Genomic DNA, 26,920 nt, shown 5'->3' with positions numbered 1-26,920 from the left:
CAGCAGAAAGCACCCCTGCACTATCATGCTATAACTCATTCCACACCTTTCGGCCCCAGAACTTGGACCAAAGCTCAAAAGGTGGTGGTGTTTCCATATTCATAAAGGATGTGCACACCTCCAGACTGGTAGCCCAACATAATGCATCAGAGATACTACAGGTGCAGCTAGGATTGGATAAAACAGCAATTCAGGTCGTAGCCTGTACCAAGACTCGCACTCCACGTTCCTAAGCACCCTGGAGAATATTAGGGTCCAACCTAATACTCTCTTACTAGGCGACTTCAACTACCCCTCCATTAACTGGGAAAACTACTCATGTAAAAATACACTTGCCCAACGTTTCCTGGAGTTCATTAATTCCAGTGCCCTGGACCAGCTCGTTCTTACCCCCACTAGAGGTAGCAACATCCTTGACCTGGTCATTACTAACATGGGCGACCGTTGCTCTACACCAGTAGTCAACTCCTCTCTGGTTAGATCTGACCGTAAACTAATCACCTTGGAAATCCACATCCCCCCCCCCACCCGCAAAGGTAACCACCATGAAAAACTTCTCCAAAGGTAACTTTGGGATCATAAAAACAGAGGTGGCTAACTTCACGACACCTGTGCAAATGGAGAATAGTTGCATGGCCGCAGAATCATAAGCCAATGCACTGTACGAACACGTACAGAAATGCATGAATCTCGCCATACCCAAAAGAACCAAGACATTCTCCTCCAAAAAAAGAAAGCCAATCTGGTGGTCCCCTGCCATAAACAAACTCTACAACAGAAGGAGGAAACTGATGCAGAATAAGGTGAAGTCCCAAGACTGTAAAAACTCCCTTATCTGTCTCAACAAAAAGTTGAGATCCGTCATCAAATGCTCTAAAGTTAGGTATGAAAACAGAATTGCAGCAGATAGTAAAGTCAACCAAAAGGCCTTCTACAGTTATGTAAAGAATCTCCATGGTAATACCCAGATTTGCTCTGAGCTACTGCACAGTGGCCCCTCCTATACCGAGCCAACAGATATTGCCAGTATACTAGCCGACAGATTCAGTGCCAACTTTACCCCTCCCCTCCCAAAGGACCAATCACAATACCACTAGATTGGCAGGCACCCAGTATTACTGCTGCACAGGTTAAAACATCACTGTCCAAGGCCAAGAATACAGCTTCTATGGGACCTGACAATATCCCTGGTTGTGTTCTACATGAACTACAGAGTGAACTGGCACCTCAACTGTGTGCCCTGTTCAATCACAGCCTCACCTCAGGCTTTGTCTGCACTGCTACAGTCATCCCACTCCACAAAGGAGGAGCAAATACAGACTCTGGGAACTATTTCCCCATTAGCCTGACGAGTCGGATATGCAAAGCAATGGAACACATCATCATGGACCTAATAAATGGGGATATGGGGAATCTCCAAACTCTGGATCCCACACAGTTTGGTTTTGTGAAGGGTGGATCATGCCTGCTCAACTTGGTCGACTTCTTTGAGTTAGTCACCAGAGCTGTGGATGAAGGCAGGGTGGTTCATACAGCCTATCTTGATCTGGCCAATGCTTTTGATACCATTCCCCACTCAGGTATCATAGAAAAGCTCATTAAGTTTAGCATCAACCCCTATATCACTAGCTGACTCCAAGTCAGACTGCAATTAGTCACGAGTGGAGTCCCACAGGGTTCGTTCCTTGGTCCTCTCCTGTTTGATATCTATTTGTCTGAAGTCCAGGTAAACATGAGTGGACTCTGGCTGACAAAGTTCGCAGACGATTGCAAGTTGGGAGCTATTGTTAACTCCCCAAGTGATGTTGACATCCTACAGAATTGGCCTCACTGTGACCAACGACTGGCGTCAGAACCATGGCCTTGAGCTCAATGCCAAAAAATGTGTTGTCATCCCCTTTGGGAAAAACCCGGTTCCCATGAATTATCACACTGATGGTAGTTCAATGAACACAGAAGGTGTTATAAGAGATCTGGGAACACAGGTTGACAGCAACCTCCCTTTTGAGCATCACATTACCACTGTGGTTAGAAAGTCCTTCTATGTGGCACATCTCATTACTAAGGGTTTTGCATCCAGGAAGAAAGAGGTAACTGTCTCCCTCTACTTTTCCCTCATTAGGCCAGTCATCAAGTACAATGCCCCATTTGGCATGTACCTCACTAGACACCTGCAACAACTGGAGAGGCCGAAAAAGTACCTCACAAAGAGGATCCTAGGCCTTAAACACCTGTCCTATATGGACAGACTCAAAAAACTCCCAACTGTTCTCTGTCTCATATCGCCTACTTAGAGACAATCTCTGTTTGACTTACAAAGCCATGTCTGACCCAGCCCTGTTAGAAATGCTACATCTGAAGAAATCCCAATCCCTCCGCACCACATGCTCCGGAGATCTGAACCTTATTACCACAATCAACAGAACGTGCTGGAAGGGCAGGTTCATAACCCAGAGACTGCCCATTCTATAGAATAGACTTCCCATTCATGTCAAACATAGCACCTCACTGGCCATCTTCAAGAGAAATCTCGATGAGTGGATGGGAAATAGAAAATTCACCCCGAGGATCTCTCCAGTGGGTCTACTCGACAGAGGCACTGGGAACTAAGGTCGGGTGGCACAATGCCAGGGTAATCCTATGGGCTAGGCTGGTAAAGGCTCCAGGGCCATTAGCCTAGTACACACCTATGAACCTAAGGATCCTTAATCCCAAATCAGTTTTTCTCTGCATCCCTTATTTGTACAAACCGTAAGTACTCTCAAATACTGACCTATAATCTGTAACTAATTTATGGTTGTTCTAATGCTGAACATTAGGGTATGTATCAGCACACTGTTTTTTTCATCTAAATCTCACAAAATTATGTAAGTGTTTTTGCAATTGATATACCTAGAATGGCGTACATTAGTTACCAAAACCATGTTGTGTCTACTTAGATCATGAGCAAATCAGCCATGACGCCGATCCAATCCCAAACAGAGCTGAAATATATCATTTGCTATTTTTTTCTTTTTTTCGTTCCTTTTTTTTTTTTTTTTTTCAAGCAGGAGTAGGTTAGTTTGTGATGTCAAGCTAAACAGTGACAGTGAATGACATACAGGGCCTAATTCCAGAAGACCTGCTGTCAATGTAAGTGACCAATTAAATACTGAAAGAAGGTCTTTTGGAAACTGGTTCTTGATGTAAGTCTGTCTACAGACAAGCCTTACACTGAAGTAAGTAATTTACACTGACAGCAAGTCTTTTTGAATGAGGGCAGACTTACACTGAGCAATGGTTTGGGAATCTGGCCCACAATGTTTGGCTACAAAAATACGCACATTCAAGTTATCATATAAGCAGCAACAGATGTGAGGAAGCTATTCTTCAGTATAATACCTCACAGTATAACATCTAAGAAAACTCCAACAAATAAATTCTATACTGAAAAAGGGAAGAAAAATAAGTTAAGATTGGGAAATACAGGACTGTCTACACCCCAGTAGTCCTTGCTCTTTTGAATTTGGGACATTAAAAGAAATCCTGGCCGAGAAAACCATGTTGCTGCTTTACCGTTTTCTATAGCCAACACAGCTAAAATCCAGCCACTAAACTAAGATGGTTGCATATTACTTTCTGTGGGATGATCATTTATATATATATATATGAAAATAAAAAAGCAGCAGGGCAACCAAGTCTGTAGTTGATACTTATAGTCTAGAAAGACTTTCTTACCAAATGCCAAGGAAGCAAAATATGTCAAGGAATTCATAACTTTGAGTCAGTAGACCAAGTGATCTGTTACTCTTGAAATTACCTACTGCAGAGACTGATTAATCAGTACAGACCTGGAAAGCTAATTACCTTGGCTGAAAAACTGCCCAAGTTAATGTGAATTCTCCAGAGATCATAAAACTCATTTTACTTAAAAGTAATAAGTAGTTTATTGTTTCAAAAGCCTAGTCAAATCAGTGACAACCCAACTAGAAGGAGACAATCTTTCATATTGCTGTAACTAGTATTAGTTACTGTAGGCAGAAATGTGTAGGCTGCGGTGGTGTAGTGGTTAGCATTGTCACCTCACAACAAGAGGTTCCCCCATTCGATTCTCGGCTGTAGCATCTTCTCCGTGGAGTCTACATGTCTTCCACGCAGTCGAGTGACGTCTAAAGACATGCAGGTAGGTGCGTGCGTGAACAGGTGTGCCTTCTTTGAAGGTTGGGCGTCGGGCTGGCAACTTGGCACCGTAAAAATCCACTGCCAATCATTAGTGGACCAGAGTTCTGCTGTGGCAACCCCTAACTGGGAAAAGCTGAAAGACTTATTGTAGACAGAAATGTAATTGTGCAAAACTCTTAAAAAAATCCATACTACATATCACATAAATCCATAGTCATTTATGCTGCTAAATGTCTGCCTAAAAAAAGTTTTTGAAATATTTTTTTTTTTGGGGTGGGGGGTTAAAGTTTGCAATTGATGTACAGTCTTTAGGAGAACACTCATTTCCTGGAACAAGGATACTCCAGCTGTGCTGTGGGTGGGGGCTGGAGCTGGGTCAAGATGTGATATATAATCAATATCACAGGAACATAAAGGTAACCACTGCCTGCTGATAAAAGTAGAAAAGTGTGGCATGCCCAAGAATGAATGAATATTGTTGGTAAATGCCCTCCAACCCCAGTATACATTTGACAGGAAAAAAACAGCACCTAGTAATGTACTTGCATCTCTTGCATTTTTAATGGAAAATATTTACACTGAGCTGAGTTCGGAAGATGTAGACATATTTGAGTAGAACATTCACTTTTCACTCTGTTAAGCATTTATTCAGTTCTTAGAGTCATCATCAAGGTTGTTTGTTGACTCTTTTAGGAAGACTACAGGACCAGGGCATCCAAAACAAGCATCATGTAGACCTGCGACTGCTACTGTTTGCCAAAAGGAAGTTTTCATAATCCTGACCTCAAGGGTGACGCACTACTAAAGGCTTAAAAAAAAGCAGATGAGGTAGGCTGCTGACACAATAATGTCAACATGGACATGTTCATGGCTTCATTTTACTGACCTCAGAATAAAAAAAAAGTAAAAGCTAGAAAAAAAACAAGGTGTCTGAGGAGCCCCCCCCCCCTGTATTTGATATTTAGACTTGTACACGATGGTGCAACCAGAAGAACTAGGAAATGACGGGGAAGCCCAAACCCATGGCTGGGATTTTAAGTAAATGCTATGACTGAATTAAAAAAAAAAATTGAGGAGTCTCTAGTACAGCTGTGTTTTACCCATGACACAGTGCAGCGAACACTGTAACACGTGGGCAGCCCTGCACTTCTCAAGCACTGCTCACCTGTGGCTAGATCCAGGCATATGACTTGGATGATGCATGTCATGAGCACTTACAAGATGAAACCCAATTATTAAAAAGCAGTGTATTTTGCATGGTGAAAGCCATTAACGTGCAATGATCAAACAACCTAAAAGTCTTTGCTTGTTTTTCAAGAAAATGGTTACTACATCAGACACTTGGTAGAGGACAAAACAACAACTGATCTTTAAGCATGGCTGCTCACACAAAATTAGAATTTATCATATATGTGCTGTAATACCGTTTGCTGGCTAGCACACTATGCAACTAGGGAATTCCTTCCTACTACCCTGTACAACAGTTTTCACAAATTGTCCTGCATGTGCAGTTTTTTTAAGTGCAAGAAAAATGACATTGCTTTGACTCAACATTATCAGTCAAGTGCTTTTCAGAAGCCAAACATCTTGGGGTGTTACATCATTAATATAACCTAAAACGGCAATAGCAGAGCAATATTATATATTCAATATTTATCAGTAACATAGCCTAACAAAACATAACTGCCTTACATGAAAGGGACAGTTATGTAGCTGTTGTTACATTAATACATGCTGTTGAAATGGTGTTGGAAGAGTAGTATTAACGTGATTTGGTGACATAAGCAGAACCTCAAGAATTGCGGCCTGACATCTATATTATACAAAGTGTAAGCAATAAAATGCATTTTATAAAAACATGGAACTTATGTCAGAAAACTGCCAGCTTCCATTTTACATATCACACATGCTACATTCTGAAGCATTCTGGAATTAATTATGCAGTTAATAACAGAAAAGTTAAATGATTCTGCAATAGGTCATAAAATAATCCTGAAAGTGTAAAAAAAATCAATAAACCATTGCAAAGAATGAAAAGCAAAAACAAAATAAAAACACCTCATCACTTACTGGCTCTGGTACTGGGTGACCAAGGGGCTTGTCTGGTGTCATAATGCCACTCGGCAGATCTGGTGGATGAGAAAGTTGTGGACCATGCATAAAGTCAGACATGGAGCTACCACCAGGGGGTCCATGTGGAAAGTCAAAGTTGGAATGCCCCTGATAAGTGTTACCTGAGGAATGGAAAATTCATTTGTAAATTAAACACACGCAAGTTCATGCCTATTACCCACACTAAAACACAAGCATTCTCACTGAACTACTTTTTTTTTTGCATTAAAAAATCAGCTAGCAGTAAACTGTTTAAAACTGGACTCACTTCAGGCACAACCCTGGGCTTATAACAAAAGTAGAACAAAACAGTAACAAAGATAAGACAATAAGCATGCTGTAGCAATAACAGGTAGACAGACATAACAATCACAAACATCACTATTAAATAAAGTGTAAGTTATGGCCATATACATGTACAATACTGAAATGTGAGAATCTTTCTCCTACTCACTCACCGACAGACAGCAAATAGAGTTTTAGGGGTTGGGAGTGCACAGAATGGCAAAGGAAGAAGGATGTATAGGGATACCTACTCTATGCTACATCTATTGTTCCCAAGCAGGATGCAGAAACCTGACTTTGTCTTTAGGCAAGTAGGTGCTACAAGCATTATCATCAAAGCTACAACCCCAAAAGGTGATGTGCTGGGTATATGCAACAGTACACCTCTAAAAGGCAAATTAGATAGTTAACATACAGTGGAACTGCCAACCATCTTGGGGACACAGAACTTTTGACTTAATGTATCATCACAAACGTCATGGTTATCAACCTTTTACTCCAAGTGCAACCCTTTCTGTCACTGCCTTCCCACAATCCTCCACCTGCTCAGTTGCTGCCCATACCTTTATGATAATGATCACAAATAGGCAGTCTGCTGGAAACATTTCCTATCCTGTTAAGTTTGCCATGCAAATTCCAGCGCAGCAAAGAAGTATCTGTTGATAAATATATCAGTCCAGAAATATGACTAATTTTACAAGCAGTGTTTGTGTTCTTACAAAAGAAAAGCATTTTCTTTCTCCTAGAACACCTACCTTGAGAACCATAGTCTCCAGAAGGGTTGCTGCCTGGGGGAGGTGGCATGGACGGATATGGTGCTGGACCAGGACCTAGTGCTGCGATCATCTCCATGACATTTGGCATTATCATTTGACTGGGACTCATAGTTTTAAACCTCTTTGCAGAAATGCTGTCAGGCTCCTCCTTGATGTGCATCTCAGACTTTATAGGGACTGGTCTCCAACTACATGTTGGATCAATAGTGACTTCTTCAAACTCTGAGCTAAAATGGGAAAAAAATACACAAAGGAAAGTAAAGTTAGAAAAAAAGAAAACAAGTGGACATTCAACAACAAGGGCATTCTCAAAGTTCAAAAAAGAATGACACAATAAATAAAACAACATAATACTTTGTAAGGAAAAGTACAAGTTTGTGCTACACAGAATGTAATGTAGGCAGACAACTGCATGAATTAAATTAACTGCATACCCACAGCACATCGATGCACAATATTAATTTGTATAGCACAGACTGTTTCGAAGTGCATCATTACTTAAATACTTGGAAATATCTGCTGGATGCCTTTAACATGCTTTTTTATTAACAGTTGAGGGGCAGTATTCCAGTTTAGTTTGGGGCCATATGACTGAGAAGTTTGTCTGATTACTTCTGCGACAGCTATTGAATTATGACTAGTAGGTAGCAAGGCTACAATGTGTGCTTACTTTGAGAACTCGCATGCTGCTTGGCCAAATAAATACGCTCTTACTGCTTCTCTGAACGAAGACAACACCAAGCTACAACTGACATTTTGGACTTGAAGTTTTTTTATGGAAATGTAGTATGAAAACGATGCATCAGTATTAAAGGAATTTCAACTTGTCAGAAAAACCTCTGAAGTTTTTTTTTTCTTTTGTATCTTGCATGAACATCTGAAGTGGTGTTTTGATAAAAGTCTGTTTTAGTCAATGGAAGTTAAAAACACATGGCAACTAATGTGGAATTGGAATTAGGTTAAAAAAGTCCCAGAATCTGATACACACAAACCCAAATGTTACAATCACTTAACTAAATTGTAAAAACAGCTGGACCCTTACCAAGGAAATCATCAACGAGGGCAAAAGTAGCCTCCAGACACTGGATCCATCACAGTTTGGCTTTGTCAAAAGAAGGTCATGCATACTGAATCTGGTAGACTTCTTTGAAAAGGACATGAAGGCATTGCATGAGGGGAAAATGGTGCAAACTGCCTACCTAGATCTGGCTAAAGCATGTGATACAATATCCTACTCAGTTATTGTCAATAAACTTATGGAACTAGATATAAATCCCTTCATAACATGGTGGACAGCTAGCTGGCACACTGATAGGATCCAGGAGGTAAAGATGAGTGAGGCCACCTTCACAAAGAGGCCAGTCACTTGTGGAGTCCCCCAGGGTTCTGTGCTGGGCCCACTCCTCTTTGGCATCTACTTCTCGGATGGCAAAGCCAATGTCAAAGGCCTATAGCTGACCAAGTTCACAGATGACTGCAAACTGGGAGCAGTCACTGAATTCTCCCAAGATGACAACACACTTCAGGAAGGTCTAATACAGAGAAATTATTGGTGCCAAAGCCATGGCTTAAAACTCAATACCAAGAATAACATTATAGTACCTTTTGGGAAGTCTGCCACCCTGGGTAAATATGTCAACAATAAAACGCCCTTAAAAATTGATTCATTAGTCAGGAATCTGGGAACTCATGTAGACAGTAATCTAGCCTTCGACCAGCATGTGTGCAAGGTAGTACGAAAATCGTTCTGTATAAGCAAGAGCATGGCATCTAGGTCCAGAGGGGACATCGCATCACTGTAATCAGCCCTCATCAGACCCATCATAGAATACAATGCCCCCTTTGGTATCTACCTGACCAGACACATGTATCAACTAGAAAGTCCACAAAGGTTACTTACAAAAAGAATACTGGGAGTAAACACAATGTCCTACGCTGATCATAACAATGCCCTGTCTCTTTACTCAGCATCATGCAGTCTTCTGAGTGGTGATCTTACCTGGCATTCAGGGCATCCCTGGACCCTGTGTGATGAATCCTTTGCATATCCGCACAACAAACAGCATCAGAACTACTAGATTAAATTATCTAAATTTTTCTTGTGACATACACTGGACATTTTGGAGAGACAGATATGTTTCTCAGAGAATTCCCATTCTCTGGAACCTGCTCCTCATCCATGTGAAACACAGTTCCTCCCGATCCCTTTTTAAATGCAACTTGGACCAACGGATAGGTAATTGGAAATTCTCCCCTGGTCTGGCTCCTATGTCTCTGATGAACAGAAATTACAAGTTATGTACTCACCATAACGTTCCATCTGAGTAGGTATCTTCATTTGTCTACAACCTTTGGGATACGGATCCGATCTCAGATCCGAGCCGGCAACTTTACCACAGCATAGATCCGAGCTCCTAGCTCCTCCCCTTACCCATAATCCCCTGCCAACCCAAACTGACCTCAGATCAAGTTTGCCCGATATAAGCAATATAAAGGTGCCCCGGAAGGGGCTAATCCAAGACAGATCCTAAAGGTCAGGGGGAAGGAGGGGGGGATGGTTGCAGACAAATGAAGATACCTACTCAGATGGAACGTTATGGCGAGTACATAACTTCTAAATCTGAAGTAGGAACTTCATTTGTCAGCAACCTTTGGGACAGAGTCCCCAGCTACCTGAATCCTGGGTGGCCTTTATGGAAGAACATTCTGGAGCATTGCAGAGCCAAAGGACGCCCTACCTCTGGAGACGACATCCAGTTTGTAATGGCTGATAAAAGTATGAGATGAGGCCCAAGTGGCTGCGGAGCAAATATCATCTAAGGGAACCCTAAATTTAAAAGCCGCCGAAGCAGCAACGGCCCTAGTAGAATGGGCTTGAACCCTTTGAGTTGCAGGCCTTCCCGAACTCTGGTATGCTAAGAGGATGCAATTAGCTATCCACCGTGATAGAGTAACTTTAGAAATTGACTTGCCTAAACTTGTTTTGGCAAAGGAGACAAACAACTGGTCGGATCGCCTATGACCAGCAGTTCGATGAGTATAAAACCGTAATTGTCTGTGCACATCCAAGGAATGCAGTTTATATTCTCCTTTGTTCTGGTAATGGGGAAAGAACACGGGAAGATTAATGGGTTGATTAATATTAGCTTCTGAAGACACCTTAGGCAGAAAGGACGGATTGAGCCTGAGGTAAACTCTATCCGGGTGGAAGGACAAATAAGGCGGCTTAACACATAGAGCGTGAAGTTCAGAAACCCTTTTAGCTGAAGTAATGGCCACTAAAAAGGCTGTTTTACAAGAGAGATATTTAAGATCAACCATGGCTGCTGGTTCGAAAGGGGGGCTAGTCAAGGCTTGGAGGACCAAGGACAAATCCCATGGGGGTACTACCTCCCTGACTGGAGGTCTGAGAAGGAAAGTACCCTTGAGGAATGCTTTACAAAGCTTAGCAGTCATCAGAGGGCCTGATTCATGCCCTACATGATAGTGCGAAATCGCTGCCAGTTGTACCTTGACTGTAGAGCTGCTTGCCCCTTGATGAAAGAGAGTAGTTAAGAACTCCAAAACCGATGTGAGAGGCGCCGTGAAAGGATCCAAGTGATGGTGCTCTGCCCAGATGGAGAAACGCTTCCACTTGCTTCGATAGACTCTACTGGTGGAAGGTTTATGTGCTGCTACTAGGATGGCTTGGACTGGTGAGGAGATTCCGGGAGTCCTAATCAGGAGTGTAACTGGAGCAACCAAGTCGTCAGCTTGAGGTTGACCAGGTTGGGGGTCTGGAGACCCAGAGGGTGGGTAATGAGATCCGGGAGTGGATCTAGAATCCATGGTGGATGAATTAGGTGAGACCACAGGTACGGGAACCATGTTTGACGAGGCCAGAATGGGGCAATGAGGATCATTTTGCTCCCCAGCCGACTGGCTTTCTGTAGGAGTTTCAGCATCATGGGCAACGGGGGATAAGCGTAAAGGAGACCGGGAGGCCAAGCATGTACTAGAGAGTCTCTCGGGACTCCCCTGAGGGGAATTAGAGTGAAGTAACTGTTGCATTTGGTATTTGAAGGAGAGGCAAAAAGATCGCAACAGGGTTGCCCCCATAGGGCAAATATTTGTTTCGCTACTAGGGGATTGAGAGACCATTCGTACGGAGTCAGGATCGAACGACTGAGCCTGTCTGCTAGAATGTTGGACCGTCCCGGAATGTGCGTTGCAATAAGAAAGCGGTTGGTGGAAATCGCCCATTCCCACACTCTCATGGCCTCGCGACAAAGGGGATAAGACCTGGTTCCCCCCTGTTTGTTGATGTACCAGACAACTGACATGTTGTCCGTCTGTACTGCAATTGTCCCAATCGGTAGAAGGCTGTGAAGTGCCTGCAACGTCAAAAGCACCGCCCTCATCTCTAGGACATTGATATGCAAGGAGGTCTCTATGTCATTCCACGTGCCTTGGACCGTTCTGCCTGAATAGTGCCCCCCACCCCCACCCCAGGCGAGAGGCGTCCGTGGTCACTGTGGCAACGGGGGAAGGCATCGAAAATGGTCGTCCCATGTGGAGACTCGGGGACAAGAGCCACCACATGAGCGACGTTCTGCAAGCCCTGCTTAGGGGAATTGGATGAGACAGGGAGTTGCGAGACAGGGACCATTGTACTTGGAGGGTCCATTGCAGAACCCTCATATTTAGGCGGGCTAGGGGTAGTAGAGGAATAGCTGTCGCCATGGACCCTAGAGCCCTCAGGATCAATTCTGCAGGTGGAGCGGGAAGAATGAGAATGGCCTTGACATGCAACCTCAGGTTCTGAAGCCGCTCGGGGGTTAAGAAGGCAAGCATTACCCTGGAGTTTAATCTGGCCCCTATGAAATCTATCACCTGTGAGGGGACTAGAGATGATTTGGTCTTGTTGATAGTTAACCCTAGACGTGGAGCAAGGTCGAGGAAGTAATCCCTGCCTGAACAGAGTAGATGCCTTGTTGGGGCGATGAGGAGCCAGTCGTCCAGGTATGGAAAGACCTGAATTCCCTGAAGCCTCAGGTGGGCCGCTATGACCGCTAAGACTTTGGTGAACACCCTGGGGGCTGAGGTGAGACCGAAGGGAAGGGCCCTGAACTGAAAATGACCGGCTCCCAGCCGGAAGTGGAGGAACCTCCTGGAGCGTCTGTCCACTAGGATGTGGTAGTACGCATCCTTGAGGTCTATTGAGCACATCCAATCATTCTCCCGTAATAGGGGGAGAATAGATTGTAAGGTGACCATTCGGAACTTTTCTTTGGGTACTGCCAAGTTCAGGAGAGAGAGATCGAGGATGGGTCTCAAGTCCCCCGTCTTTTTTGGCACCAGAAAGAACCTGGAGTAAAACCCCGATCCAAACTGATCTGGGGGGACGGGTTGGATGGTTCTTTTTTGTAAAAGCTGCTGAACTTCTGTAGCAGCTGCCTCCCTCTGATTGGGTGGTACGTCGGGGAGGCTTCTGATTTTGGGGGTTACAATAAAGGGAATTTGGTAACCTCTGGATATGATGCGAAGCACCCAGCGATCTGTTGTTATGGACTCCCACATTGCTAGGTGCTTGGAAAGACGCCCCCCCCCCGACTGCCTCCAGAGTGAAGCAGCCGGGCAACCCCTCAGGGGTTCTGCATGGGTCTCTCAGAGAAGGGTTCTCTGGACCCAAAGATTCTGGGACCCCCTCTGCCTCTTGGGCAGCGTCCTCCCTGTCCTCCTCTGCCACGAGAGGACTGGTTGTCCGGAGCAGACTGGGACTGTTGCGATTTTCGGAACCACATCTTCTTCTGACCCTTTTGGTTCTTAGAAAAGGACCTCTGGGGAGCAGAGAAGCGGACTCCGACGGCAGACAACGTCTTCCCGTCTTTCTCGCTCTGGACTAAGGTGTTGCGAACGGTTTTGCCAAAAAGTGCAGAACCATCAAAAGGGGCATTCGCAAATGACGCCTTAAAGGGTTCCGAGAAGTCACAGTGTCGGAGCCAGGCCTGACGTCTGATTACCAGGCCGGCTCCTTCAGTGGCGTGTGACAAGAGCCGCATAGAGGTATTAGAAACTGAGCGTAGAGTAGACATTCGGGAGGAGTACAGCTGCTTGTCTCCTTCCGACATGGACTCTGGGGGGATGCAGCGTATTCTTTTATTAGATCTCGCTGCATCCGGATGACATGTGCCATGTAGTTCAGCGCTCTCATGGAGAAGGTTGCTGAACTAAAGACCTGCTTCCCCAGGCGGTCCATCGCTCGAGAGTCCTTACTCGGAGGGTGGACCGCAGAGCTCTCCTGAGCCAGCTCTCTCTTGGTGGCCGCCGCCACCAACATGGCATCCACAGGGGGACCTCTGCTCCAGTGGGTTCTCTCAGCAGGGGGACCCAGGATCCTGTCCGGGCGCTTGGGGATAGGCTTCACACTGTCCAGCTCCTTCCAAGCCCTGGTGGCAATAAGGTCCACCAAGGGATCGGGGGGAGGGGACACCCAAGAGGTAGATGGCCCTGCTTCGAACGCCTCTAGGAATACGGACTCATCGGAGGAAGCCTTAGGGGCAGACCACCCCCCTAATCCTGAGCATTTCCATGATGTCTCCAAAGGAGACATCCTCGGGGGTGACCTTGGGGAGCCTTCCCCTTCATCTACGTCTGTATCTTCGGTAAGGGACTCAGGGGACTCCATGTGCCTCCTCTTACACTTGGCTTTGTGAGGTACCTCTTCGGGGGGGGCTGTCCGAGGAAGACTCACCAGCAATATCACGTTCGGCAGGAACACCCAGAGACGTTGAAGCAGGCTGTCCCGAAGGCTGGGTGATGGGAGCCTGGACCAGCTGAGAGGGAGTGCAGGGAGGAGCCGAAGCCAGGACCGGGGGTCCGGATACACTCAACAGTGCCCTTTCCACTACCGCGAAAGCCGAGGGGGAGCTACTCTCAATAGGCTCCAAGAGTCGGCTCCCACTCGGATCCGAGGCGGGGACCGGATCCGGGGCCGAGACCCTCGGATCCGAAGGACCCGTGTGCTCCGACCGGGACGGAGCCGAAGTCACACAAAGTCTCTCGGATCCGAAGCTCCGCCCACGGCTCCAAGAGGTTGGATCCGACAAACTCGAGGGACCAGTTGGAGCCGAAGTAACTAGTACTGTCGGCTCCGACATACCCCCGGATCCGACGCAGCTTGGCTCCGAGTGCTCCGAACCCGGGAAGCGGGACGGAGAAGGAGCGATTGGGGCAAAAAAAGGGGTCGAGCTCCCCCCCGGAGGGGGGGGGGATGCAAGAGCACTCCCATCTGCAGCTGGGCCTGGATGAACCTCCTCATCATCCGGTCCATGTCTGCATCTGACATGCTAAAAGTAGACCTCGAAGAGGCCACCGAGGCAGACCTAGAGTGACGCCTCAATGACCTCGATGGGGACCGGGTAGCCTCCTCCCCAGGTCCCGGTGAAAAACAAGGGGACCGGAGCCGAGGAGGAGGCGATCCAGAAACCCTGGTAAGAGAAGCCCGCTTGGCAGGCGGGGCCGAGGAAGTCTTCAGCCCGCCGCTTATGGTGCTTCTCCTTCTTTTTGGTTTTTCTGACCTCCCTATCCTCCGGGGCCAAAACGGGAGGTTGAGTCCTGACCGGAGGGAGGCAGGGGTGGTCGCTACCAAGGACTGGGTAGTGGCCACCGAAGAACCGGAGGTCGGAGCTGAGCCCGGGGGCAAAAGGCCCGCCAGAATCAGCTTCGATCTCTGGTCCTTAAGTGCCCTGGGGTTGAACGCTGCACAAATCGTGCATCCCGAAGAGAGGTGTTCAACCCCAAGGCACCTAACGCACCGAGTGTGGCCATCTGCCAGTGAGAGCTTATGGCCACACTCGGTACATTTTGAAAAAATGGCTTTAGGGGCCTCCGACATGTCTAACGTAAACCACACTCACTAGGCCCCTAACACACCACAAACACACACTACGGAACAGCGAGGGTAGGGAGGAAAAGATTTTAACAAAAATTAGATATATAAGAGGAAACCTACACAAACTCACTCAATCACACAAGAAAAAATAAAATTTCTTAGCTTTTTCTCACAAAAGATCTTCCAAATGCCAGGTGCTCAAAATCCAGCTTGTTGGCTTGAAGCGCGGCAAACTAGATCTGGGGTCAGTTAGGGTTGGCAGGGGATTATGGGTAAGGGGAGGAGCTAGGAGCTCGGATCTATGCTGTGGTAAAGTTGCCGGCTCGGATCCGAGATTGGATCCGTATCCCAAAGGTTGCTGACAAATGAAGTTCCTACTTCAGATCAATCAGTACATCATTCCCTATATAGATCAAATTTGTAGGTCAGACTTGGGTTGCATGACTAGGATTATAAGGTCCCCGTTAGCCTAGTATACACCTATGAACCTGGACCTGCATAACTGCTATTATTCCAACACCTAATCAAAGATACAAAAAAAGGTACAATTAATTCTATACATAAGGCTATTTCTTGGGTACACTACTAAGTACCATGGCCCACGTGGCCAAACAACAAAATGCCAAAATGAGAAGTCCATCTTGATTACAGTAGCAAAACTAAACATAATGAAATAATTTCAAGATAACATAGAAAACAAATGGCTTTACACATATGTATGAAAGCATGCAATACCAAAATTCTCAGAAATGTAACTTGCATATGATCTCAAATACAAAATGACTCATTCTGTGAATTGAAGCTGTATAGCACTTCCAAAATCCAAGTATCATAATCCATTCTTTTCAACTATTAATACTTCAAAAGACAGTGAGAAGAAATTGGTAATTTATGAAAATTTTCAAATCGGCTGCAGTAACTGAAAAATAACTAATGCTAAATGTAAGTCAAAGCTCACTAATCTTGTTGATCATCAAGCATCCCTGATGCCCACACAACCTGGTGTGTTCCAGTTCTGAAACTGCACAACCTTAGGGGAAACAGAATATTTTCCTGAAAAGAAATAAGCACCTTGTTTTCCCAAAGGTTGCGTATCCTCACAGATTCAATGTTTTAGCAGTTGGGAAGTAGAAGTTAGAGATTACAGGACAGCAGATTTTATTTCCAATACTCCTGCCCGAGATCGGTGAACAAGTCCTCAAGCCAGTCCTTGCTATGCATACAAATAAAGGCTCTAAGTGGGATTAAGTCCTATTTGTGGTGATAGCTGTTGAGGCAGAGATCCTGTCTCAATGAAAACATGCTGTGATTTGGTATATTTAATTGATGCAATTTTTTGTGTGCAAAAAAAAAAGACATGGACTTTGACGCGCCAAGAAGAAATTTAAACAGTGTTATTAACTATAACAAACTAGAGGCCGGGGACATGCATCAATCAATGTCCTAGTGCACACATTCTGCAGATGGCCAAAGTGGGCAAGTGCACTGCAAGATGGAAGCTCACACTTCTTAAAAGAAGTGATGTGATAGGGCACAGGAAGAAGTATTCCCCCAAGTACTACATCCAGTATAGAGGTATCTGTGAAATAAGATCAGATTTCTCTTTTACATTCTCCTCAGTTTAGCCTGTCTCTGCAATACACAGAAATAAAGCCCTTACTAAGACCCAGACAACTCAAGCTTAACTAGCCACTCCAGAGCTGGAACAGCCATACACGGAAGTAGGGGGGAGTCTGGAGATAACAGGGTGACTGGGGGGTGGATTGGAATGACTGGCTGATGCTGGCGTACTACTTCTGGGGAAAGAAAGAGGTGGTTTTGGCTAGCTGATCACCACCATGAAACCGGAGGCTTGAAGAGCACCAAAACCAGCCTGAAAGAAGGATGTGAGCTTGCTGAGTAACAGCAGCCTTCATTAGTTACATGTGTGGAATTAATTATGTGCATGGAGAAAGATTAGCACACCCATGCTATATGCACGGGGAAAGATTAGCACGCCCATGTTATGTGCATGGGGAAAGATTAGCACACCCGTGCTATGTGCACGGGGAAAGATTAGCACACCCATGCTATGTGCATGGGGAAAGATTAGCACACCCGTGCTATGTGCACGGGGAAAGATTAGCACACCCGTGCTATGTGCACGGGGAAAGATTAGCACACCCGTGCTATGTGCACAGGGAAAGATTCGCACACCCGTGCTATGTGCACGGGGAAAGATTCGTACACTCGTGCTATGTGCACGGGGAAAGATTCGCACACCCGTGCTATGTGCACAGGGAAAGATTCGCACACCCGTGCTATGTGCATGGGGAAAGATTCGCACACCCATGCTATGTGCATGGGGTAAGATTCGCACACCCGTGCTATGTGCACGGGGAAAGATTTGCACATCCGTGCTATGTGCACGGGGAAAGATTAGCACACCCATGCTATGTGCATGGGGAAAGATTAGCACACCCGTGCTATGTACACGGGGAAAGATTAGCACATCTGTGCTATGTGCATGGGGAAAGATTAGCACACCCATGCTATGGTCATGGGGAAAGATTAGCACACTCGTGCTATGTGCATGGGGAAAGATTAGCACAACCCTTACGGTGACGCAGGTGCAAAAGGCATTAGCAGAAATGCTCTGGCTGTCCATGTAAATGAGCACTTCCACAGTAAGCCCTTGCACAGGCCAGGAGAAATGGCAGCAGCAGGTGGATCAGGTAAGAGGAGGATCGCTGGTGATAAGATGTCTTCCCTTATAGGTCTCTTGAGCTGCTTAGTCTAGACAGATTGGGATGGGGGCTGCTCACAGTAGGGCTGATGGTCCAAGGACAACTGCAGCACAAGCAGACCATGCTGGATCACAGTTCTATTGGCTAGCCCTCGCATGAACCAGAGGGCAAGCAGGGAGGTAAAAATATGCAGAAGAAACATTATGTCCTTGTTAAGTGTTCTTACAAATGCTTTTTTAGGACATACACGACAATTATCGGGAAGAAGACATTCACAATAAATAGGACGTGCTGGAGGGATAGATTCCTGTCCTAGAGACTTCCCATGCTTTGGAACAAGATCCCAATCTACATTAGGCAGAGCTCCTCGCTAGCACTCTTCAAAAGAAACCTTGACGAGTGGATGGGAAACAAAGTTTACCTCGGGGATCACTTCAGTGGCTCTGCTGGACAGAGGCACAGGGAACTAGTCTAAGGGGACGGTGAAAGCCAACACATTCTGGCTAGGCTTATAAATGCCTTTGGGCAGACAGCCTAGTACCCACCTATGAACAATTATTCTCAAAAACACTGAACAAATTTGAAATGCAAATAGAAAAGCAAAGGATTTCATAAGCTGTTTTTTAGTTAAATATTTAGTACACTTGTATGATACAGTGAGTACTTCACAACGAAGAATTACACGTGGATAATCACAGTGAAGTTGCTATGTAACTTTACTTACTTCTGTATGAAGTCACTATGTAACTTTACTTACTTCTGTATGACGTCGCTATGTAACTTTACTTACTTCTGGATGAAGTTGCTATGTAATTTTACTTACTTCTGTATGAAGTTGCTATGTAACTTTACTTACTTCTGTATGAAGTCGCTATACTTCTGTATGAAATCGCTATGTAACTTTACTTACTTCTGTATGAAGTCGCTATGTAACTTTACTTACTTCTGTATGAAATTACTATGTAACTTTACTTACTTCTGTATTGCATTTAGAATGCCCCACATATACTGGTCAACCTCTAAGCCTTCAAGTAGTGCTGTTTTACTAAAAAGAAAGAAAAATAAAATTACTGTACAAGAAAAAAACTATGCATAAATGCATGTGCATACAAGACAACAGTTTTGCTTTACTTCCAAACAGGTTTTCTTTATTACTCTTCCCCCAACAGTGCACTAATAATTACAATATTATAATAAGAACACTAACATTATGAATGCCTGGCATCTGACATGTTTACACTTTCATCAGCTTTTTCTGCAGTTACCTTGAATTCTGCTCACTGATGACAGATTTTACACTGAAAATATGTTAGTTTTTCTTCAGTTGTCAAAATATATGTTGTTATAAGTGCTAAGTAATTCACAGCCGCACTACAGCTGTTAGAAGCAGTACATACCTGTGCATTATTCATTTGGGCTCCTCATTAAAGGCAAAGCTGTCTTCCCTAACATTGCCAGAAAGAGGCGTAATTACCTCTTAAATTACTATATGAACCTAGTCTGTCTGTGAGAACACTATACAATTTCTAAGTGTTTTGAAGCCGGTCTATCAGGTAAGAACTGATACAGAAAAGTCATCAAAAGTAAAAAAAGAGGAAGGACAAGTTACTTGAACTGTTTTTCCTCATCATTTCACAATACCTCCCTTTAGGAGGTGAAGGGTCAACTTTCAGATCTCAAAATTATCCTTTGATTAACAGTTTTCCTTAAATCTGGTGTATTCATGGAGACATACCTCTCAACCTGTCAAAAATAGGGACATTTTTCAAATATTGCTGTTACAAACTTAAGAATGCTAGTGACTGACTCTTAGGTTTTGCATTATCATGTATTTTCTGAAGGGTATGAAGTCTGAAACTCAAATGTCTGTCATTTTCTGACTTCAATCCTCAATGATTTGCCACCGATTTGTCAAAAAACACAATTTTACGAGGAAACAGGCCAAAAATATGAGGCAAAAATCTGGACATTCTGTGAAAAATCTGGACAGTTCAGAGTTATGCATGGAGACAGAGAACTGGAAATGTAAGCTTTCATGGTCTTTAATGGTCAGAATCTGAACCTATAGAAAATGATTCTGGTTTATGGAAAAAATTCTCCTCTATCACAGGATGGACAGAAGGAAGACTTTTCTTCTTCTTTTACATTCCCCTAGTGATGATTAAATGGTGAAGCATTTGCCTGGTTTTTAATAATGGAAAACCTATGTTGGTTCTTCAGATAATTTAACAGTGAAGCTTTTTCCTGATTTTTAATAATAGAAAACCTATGTTGGTTCTATATCCATGACAGTAAAAGTAACTATGTTCCTGTCCCCTGCACTATCTGAGTACATTTCATACAAATTTATAGTCTTATGACTAGAAAAGACTAGAATTAGAAGCAGAAGAAACCAAAGTCAGAGGTACCAATATCACCCTTTTCAAAGGGCCTAAAGTACCTTAGGGCATTTCCACAATCAAAATTTATGCATCTTTAACACCGAAGATGCTCTAGATCCTTACACAATTTGATCAAAGCAGTGTCTGTAATAAGAATGAATGACGATCACAGGGAAGCGCTTAGTTTTCAGTGGTAGAAACATCCAAATTAGGCATGTGCCAACACTAGTTCTTCAGTAGCCCTGTGCCACTGCACATCAGTACCCAGTAGCTTTAAGACCAAAGTCTGCTTCCCCAAGGGACAGGGGCAATGACTGAAAATATGACCACACCAAAGACGACTCACTGGTGAGTTTGTTTGTGTCTTTCGGCTTTTCCCGGTTAGGGGTCGCCACAGCGGAACTCCGGTCCGCTAATGATTGGCAGTAGATTTTTATGTGCTGAGTTGCCAGCCCTGACGCACAACCTTCAACGAAGGTACGCCCATTCACGCATGTCTCCACACAGAAGACGCTCTAGCTGAGAATCGAACAGGACAACGTCTTACTGTGAGGTGACAATGCTACTGTAGCACCACCACCGCAGTCAGTAAAACCCATGAATTATGACTTACTACTAGAGTGACCAACCCGGAAGTAAGATTTTCTTTACACTAACACAGTACAAAATACATAAAAAAATTAAAATGCACAGTAAGATAGCTACTGCTTTGCATAGCATGCAGGCATTATACTCCAAGAAACTTCTAAAGCACGTGTCCAAGTGCAATTATATCTGTACCAATCAAACTCCTTCATGATGTTTGGCTTACAAAACCATCATGGAATTAACAGCAAAAATCCAGGGGATGACAAAATGGTAAGAAATGAAAAGGATGAAAAGAACCTTGACAAGAAAAACTAAATGAACAGGGGTAATAGCTAAAGACTGACAAAAGAGGTGTCGAGGAACTAAATAAAAATAATTTTTCACACTAATGAATGCAGAAGTAAATTAAAAAGTGAAACATGGAAATAACTACATATGAACCTATAGGAAAATACACCCCAGGGATCACATCTGTGTCGCTGCTCGACAGTGGCACAGGAAAATAACTTTCTTGGGTGGCGTAAACCAGGGAACCTTATTGGCTAGGCTTACGTAGGCCCTTGGGCCGATAGCCTAGTACCTACCTATGAACCTATGAACAAAGAACTAGATTTTTGGAAAGTAAAAGTAAATATGAATTGCAGAACAAAAAAGTAATGTGGGCATGGTGTTACATTAATAAATCTCTCAACAACCAATTCTTCTATATAAACCTAAACTCAATACTGAAACATTTACGGCAAGTAAAACATATAAGAAACGCAAGTTTTTCGCCTTACCCAAGTTTCAGTGTTAGTGTATAAAAAAGATATAGGGGTGAAGTGAGATTGTCCCTATTCAAAATCACTTTAGTTTTTTTTATCCAAATAGATATCCCATGATACTTCAGTTTGTTTTGCCTGGTTGGGTGTCAAATTATGCAGCAACGTTTACCCATGGATCTATTTAAAACCATGTCAAAAAGTCAGAGAGGAATACAACAGCTTTTTCAGTTTTACAGCCCAAAACAAAGAAAGAAAGAAAGAAACAAACTAAATAAATATGACAGCGAGTGATTCTGTTGACTGTAGACTGAAAGTACACAGACAAAGGACAAAGAATAAAATGACACAGGAGCTCAACAGTTACATAACCTTTACAAAAGAAAACAAAACAAAGGTAAGCTTGTACAGGAAGGATAAAGGACAGAAAAAGGATTGCAATGAACTGGAGGTACTGGAAGAACATGGGATAAAAGGCTCACGGACCAGATAATCTTTTCCACACAAAAAGAACAAAGTCCTGAAAAGCTAGTAGCACTACTGCTTGCAAAATTGTTACAGACTAGACAGGTACATGACAGCAAAAAACTAAACTAGTGCTAATTCAAAATGAGGTAATTATGGCATGAGGGAAAAAAAACATAACTATAAGTCATCTTCAATATGATAAAAAAAAGTATAAAGGATGCCGAAGAAAGAAATGCAATTGTTTTTAACAAATGAATAATGGCATGGCTTTAAAGAGGGACGATCTTGCCATTTGAACTTACAGTTTCTTGATTAGTATGACAAGGAGCAGATAATTGTGTGTTTAGTTGAAAAATCTTTATCTATTCTTCAGTAAATATGGCATTTCTTTCAGTTTGCTGACCAGGTAACTGGGCTAGACCAGACACTTTCCACTTAAGACTCATGCCAAAGACAAAGGAAACTATAAGACAAAGACTGAAAAACAACTGAAGTAAAATTTGTAAAATATAAGTGTGATATTTTTAAAATATAAATATAAAATGAAATCAGATGACTGATTTAGAAAACCTGATTCCAAGCAAGCAATGAAGAAGACAGATATTAAGATGTATGTAATAACATCAATAGCTAAAGACCTAATCTAATCAGCCCTACATCCATTTGTCTACACACCTTCATTAGGATCAGTCAACAAATAAGAAAAACACAGTTAATACATAAATTAGCAAATGAACAGCAGTAACCCCTATGAAAGTCTCCCTCCAACATCATGCAATATATAGTAAAATATGGATTATAACAGTTAAACGTCAGAGATTTTTTTTATTCACTTGGCAATTGAGCAAACTCAGTACATACAAGACTCTTTTCACGGTTGAGCTGGGAGGACTGTCTGGTTAAAAGACTTATTCTAAATCAAATCATGAAGGTTGAGGACATAAAAACCTTGGCCTACTGGATGAATTTCATTAGCAGTCAATCTTCTGTATTAAACTCCCAAAAAATAATATTTAAAAAGAAATGGATATGGGCACGGACATGGAAAGGATGAGGAGTTACAAGAATGGGAATAGCAGCACGCCTGCAGTTCCCTCAAGTGTTCGGCAAATGTGTGACTGCCACACACAACAGCAATCACACATGAGTGAAAGCTCCCAAATGTGAACAGCATTTAGGTTAAAAAAAAAAAAAAAAGTCAGAGAAGAAAATTGTCTTTCCATAAAAAAGAAGGGAAGTCCCACACCAATGATCACTAGCATTCTGAAAACACACCCAGCTCCCCATTCCAACCCTTCAGGGAAGAGAAGAATCCATGCAGTGTTAATCCTTCCCTTAAAATGGACAGTCCAGGTCACTGACACTAGTGGAAGCACTACTACTGCAAAGCACAGCGGTCAGTAAGCTGGTGCAAATGTTATAGAATGGCAATCACTTTTCTGTGCATCGCCTCACACAGCCCGCCACAACACGACCTACACATTAAAAAAAAAAAAAAAAAAATGTTTAGAAACTGTAGTGTTGTTAGGTTGCTCTTTTAGTATTAAGTTACTGTCACCTTCAAGGTTTTTGTTTATCATTTTAAAATGTGGACAATGGGTCCAGCTCATAAAGTTTTCAAGACTGTTTAAATTCTAAGCTGCCGTGAACAGACTAAATACACTTTCATCTTCATCAAGAAAAATAAGACACTAAGGAAATTTGACAGTGTTACAAACAGGTACTGTAGATACAACATGCAACCTCAAAATAAAATTAAAATAGTGGAAAACAAAAGGGGAAAAGGGGGCACAGAGAACAACGGGAACGCTGTCCTATTGAAAAATAGAGGAAGACATCCTTATCACATTTCTGTGTACACAGTATCAGTTTCTTTAAGCTTACAAACCTACGTCATATGAAGTTAAACCTGAAATCACATCTGCATGAGAACCTACGACAATCTTTTTAGGCAAAATTATTCGGCTTCACAGGGGTCTCAATGCTCTTCTCAGCACTTAACAAAGAAAATCAAGGAATTATTTATTTACTGCTTCTCGCCTCATCACAACCATGATACTGTAATACTTAAGACAATATAAGCAAGTCTAAAACAGCAGACACTGATACCTCAGAAGAGTAACAACTGTACTGCATTTCAATGAATGTGAGTTGATCAAGTACGTCTTTTAAAAGGCAAAACAATTATAAAAAAAAAAATAACAGCTCTGAGCAGAAGCCCATTAACCTAAGTGCTAATTCCGCTTCAACGCCTAATCTTAGTAATCAACTCAGATGTCAATCTAAGAGAAATGAGAATAATCCCACGTTCCATCATCTCAGAACACAGCTTCATTTCAGTGAGTTTCTCAATTAATTGACCCTTTTCAACAAAACTTCCATTTATCAAAAGACTGACCCAATTTTAACTACGTAAACACTTTTATGATGATATGTTTTCTATGACCAAGGTCTTCATTTTATGCAAATCTGTATTTATATACATCTGTACTAACCCCCTCATGAATGCTCTGATACATCACAGTATACCCCAACCATATCCAACTTCTTCCCCGGTGTTTAATCTTTTATTCCTACCGGCCTGTCTTAACCTTATATCTTGACATAAGTCATACTTTACAAATAGTACTAGCTATGTTCAAAGCCTAGGTTTTGTTGTCATGACGTAAAAAAACTGTACTTCTTATGCATACTAGATTTTACCTTACTTTACACTTTATTGCAATCTGTGCACTAAATTTACTGTTACTCATTGAGCTTTTCTCCCCAGGCCTCTGCTGAAAAGGGACCTATGTCCAGTTGCGCTTTCCCAGTAAACAAATGATTATGGAAAGAACCACAAGTTAAAAAAAATCTTCTTAGCAACTCATCTGATGAAGGTAGACCATCATTATTTCCACTACAACTCAACTTCCCCAGAAACACCTAAATACCAAGATCCTCATTTTATGCAAATCCTCCTAGCAGCTCTCCTGATTAAGGCAGACCTTTATTACTCCCACTACAACTCAACTTCCTCCAGAAATACCTAAATACTGACACTCCAAGTTTCCACTCTTTCTGATAAAGAAATCTGTGTGCTTGGTAAGCTTGTGAGAAATGACCAAGGACTGTCTAGTAAATCTATTAACAGCAGCTTAATTTCTGCAACAACTGCAAATTCCAAATTCTTCATAGCACACTTACTTGCATACAGGACACCGCCATGTTCCACGCTCACAGTTTAGCTGCAGGTAGGACTCCAAATCAAAGCACTAAGTTGGATGAGAAAACAAGAGAAGAAATACTTGTAAGAATAATCAACACATCATTCGTATGAAAAACATTCAGACATATTCCACTCCCAATTTCTTTTTAAATAAATCAGTCTACATTACAATCAAACTAAGAATCTTTTTTGCCCTTTCATTACCACAAGCCACCTTCTACCAAATGACCCCTATATAAACTATCATTCATTCTTACTCTGCCAGTTCCTTAGGCTGGTGTCTAACTTTGACAGGGAAAGAACCACAAGTGTACAATGGATTATGACAGCAGGAAAATGTGTGTAGTTATCAAAAACACGTGGGAGACCCTGTACTGCAACTTCCTCAGATAAATGACATAATTTCCCATTTCACTGTTCATCACTAATGAATACATAAGAATACTCTGCACTCATATGTCAAACTCTCTTTATTAAATAACTCTCTAGAATTTAGAATTTATTATAATTTGAGATAATCTGTCATCAGTTTTCTTTTTTACTTTTAAAACTTAAATTTATTGTAACTGTTTTGCTTAGCATTTGATTTTTGCCTACTGTGACTTTTAACTGTATTAAATATGCCTAATGTAATACCTACTGTAACCTTGTTCTTTCTTTTCTCCCAGGGAAAAAACGTTCTCGGGTTCTTTTGGGCCTTGGGGTGGTAACTGGTAACAAATAAAATAAAATAAATAAATAAATGTCTTGAGATTGTGTTGGAGGAGGGGTAGATAAATGTGTTACTACAAACATTGTCCAGTTTACAATGGTTGCCTGGACTATGAGTGAATACTCTTCCCTGGGACTAACTCACTAGTTTAAATGGTGCAATGGACAATCTGGAGTGGACTCAACCCATACCACCCCCACAATCCCAAAACATGGAGGTCTCAGCCAATTAAACCCTTCCAGCCAGGACACCAGATGAACCAGGGCTCACATCAAGCTTTTGCAAACCTACAAATCAAAACAAACTTAAGTTGATGTACAAAGACTTCAGCATTACTCACTAATGCACTCACCTGTGCACACAGCACTTCTGCACTACTCACTAACTCACTCACCTGTGCAAGCACTAATGCATTACTCATTAACACACTTACCTGTACATGCAGCACTTCTGCACTACTCATTAACTCACTCACCTGTACATGCAGTAACCTGGACTTACAGCTCTTCTGCACTACTCACTAACTCACTCACCTGTACATGCTTGCAGTCATGACCTCGAGCTGGTAGCTGAATGCGCCGGAAGGTAATAGGACATTTGAGAGACACTTTAATTGCAGTTTGCTCCACTCCGTCCTCTCCATTTAATGTGGCATTACCCGACGAAGCTGCCACACTGCTAAAGTTTCTCTTAACTGGTGCAGAAGACAAAAAAAAAAGAAAAAAAAAAGATTAGTATAAGTAGACATTTAAAAGATCAATCAAGGAACATCAAACTGCTTCAAGGACACATTGCCAAGCTAGTGACTGAAGAGATGACACAAAAGAAAAGAATCCTACAATAAATTGGGGAGGGACATTCGCACCATC

At 42.8% G+C, this 26,920-nt stretch overlaps 1 protein-coding gene across 5 annotated transcripts in view; it reads right to left on the bottom strand.

The window, feature by feature from the left end:
• Positions 1 to 26,920, bottom strand: part of ZMIZ1 (zinc finger MIZ-type containing 1) — a 2,170,450-nt gene that overhangs the window by 79,303 nt on the left and 2,064,227 nt on the right. For all 5 annotated transcript variants that reach the window (XM_044056883.1, XM_044056886.1, XM_044056882.1 and 2 more), the window contains 5 exons: positions 26,585 to 26,745; positions 25,318 to 25,385; positions 18,910 to 18,978; positions 7,314 to 7,561; positions 6,232 to 6,395 (listed from right to left, as the gene is read on the bottom strand). In XM_044056883.1, coding sequence (XP_043912818.1) covers positions 6,232 to 6,395; positions 7,314 to 7,561; positions 18,910 to 18,978; positions 25,318 to 25,385; positions 26,585 to 26,745 — 710 coding nt within the window. The remainder of the gene's footprint in view (positions 1 to 6,231; positions 6,396 to 7,313; positions 7,562 to 18,909; positions 18,979 to 25,317; positions 25,386 to 26,584; positions 26,746 to 26,920) is intronic.

The sequence above is a fragment of the Protopterus annectens genome, chromosome 14.part0, assembly GCF_019279795.1.
Source record: "Protopterus annectens isolate FY-2018-M chromosome 14.part0, PAN1.0, whole genome shotgun sequence".
In the NCBI taxonomy this organism is placed as follows: domain Eukaryota; kingdom Metazoa; phylum Chordata; order Ceratodontiformes; family Protopteridae; genus Protopterus; species Protopterus annectens.
This window is presented reverse-complemented; position numbering and strand designations above follow the sequence as displayed.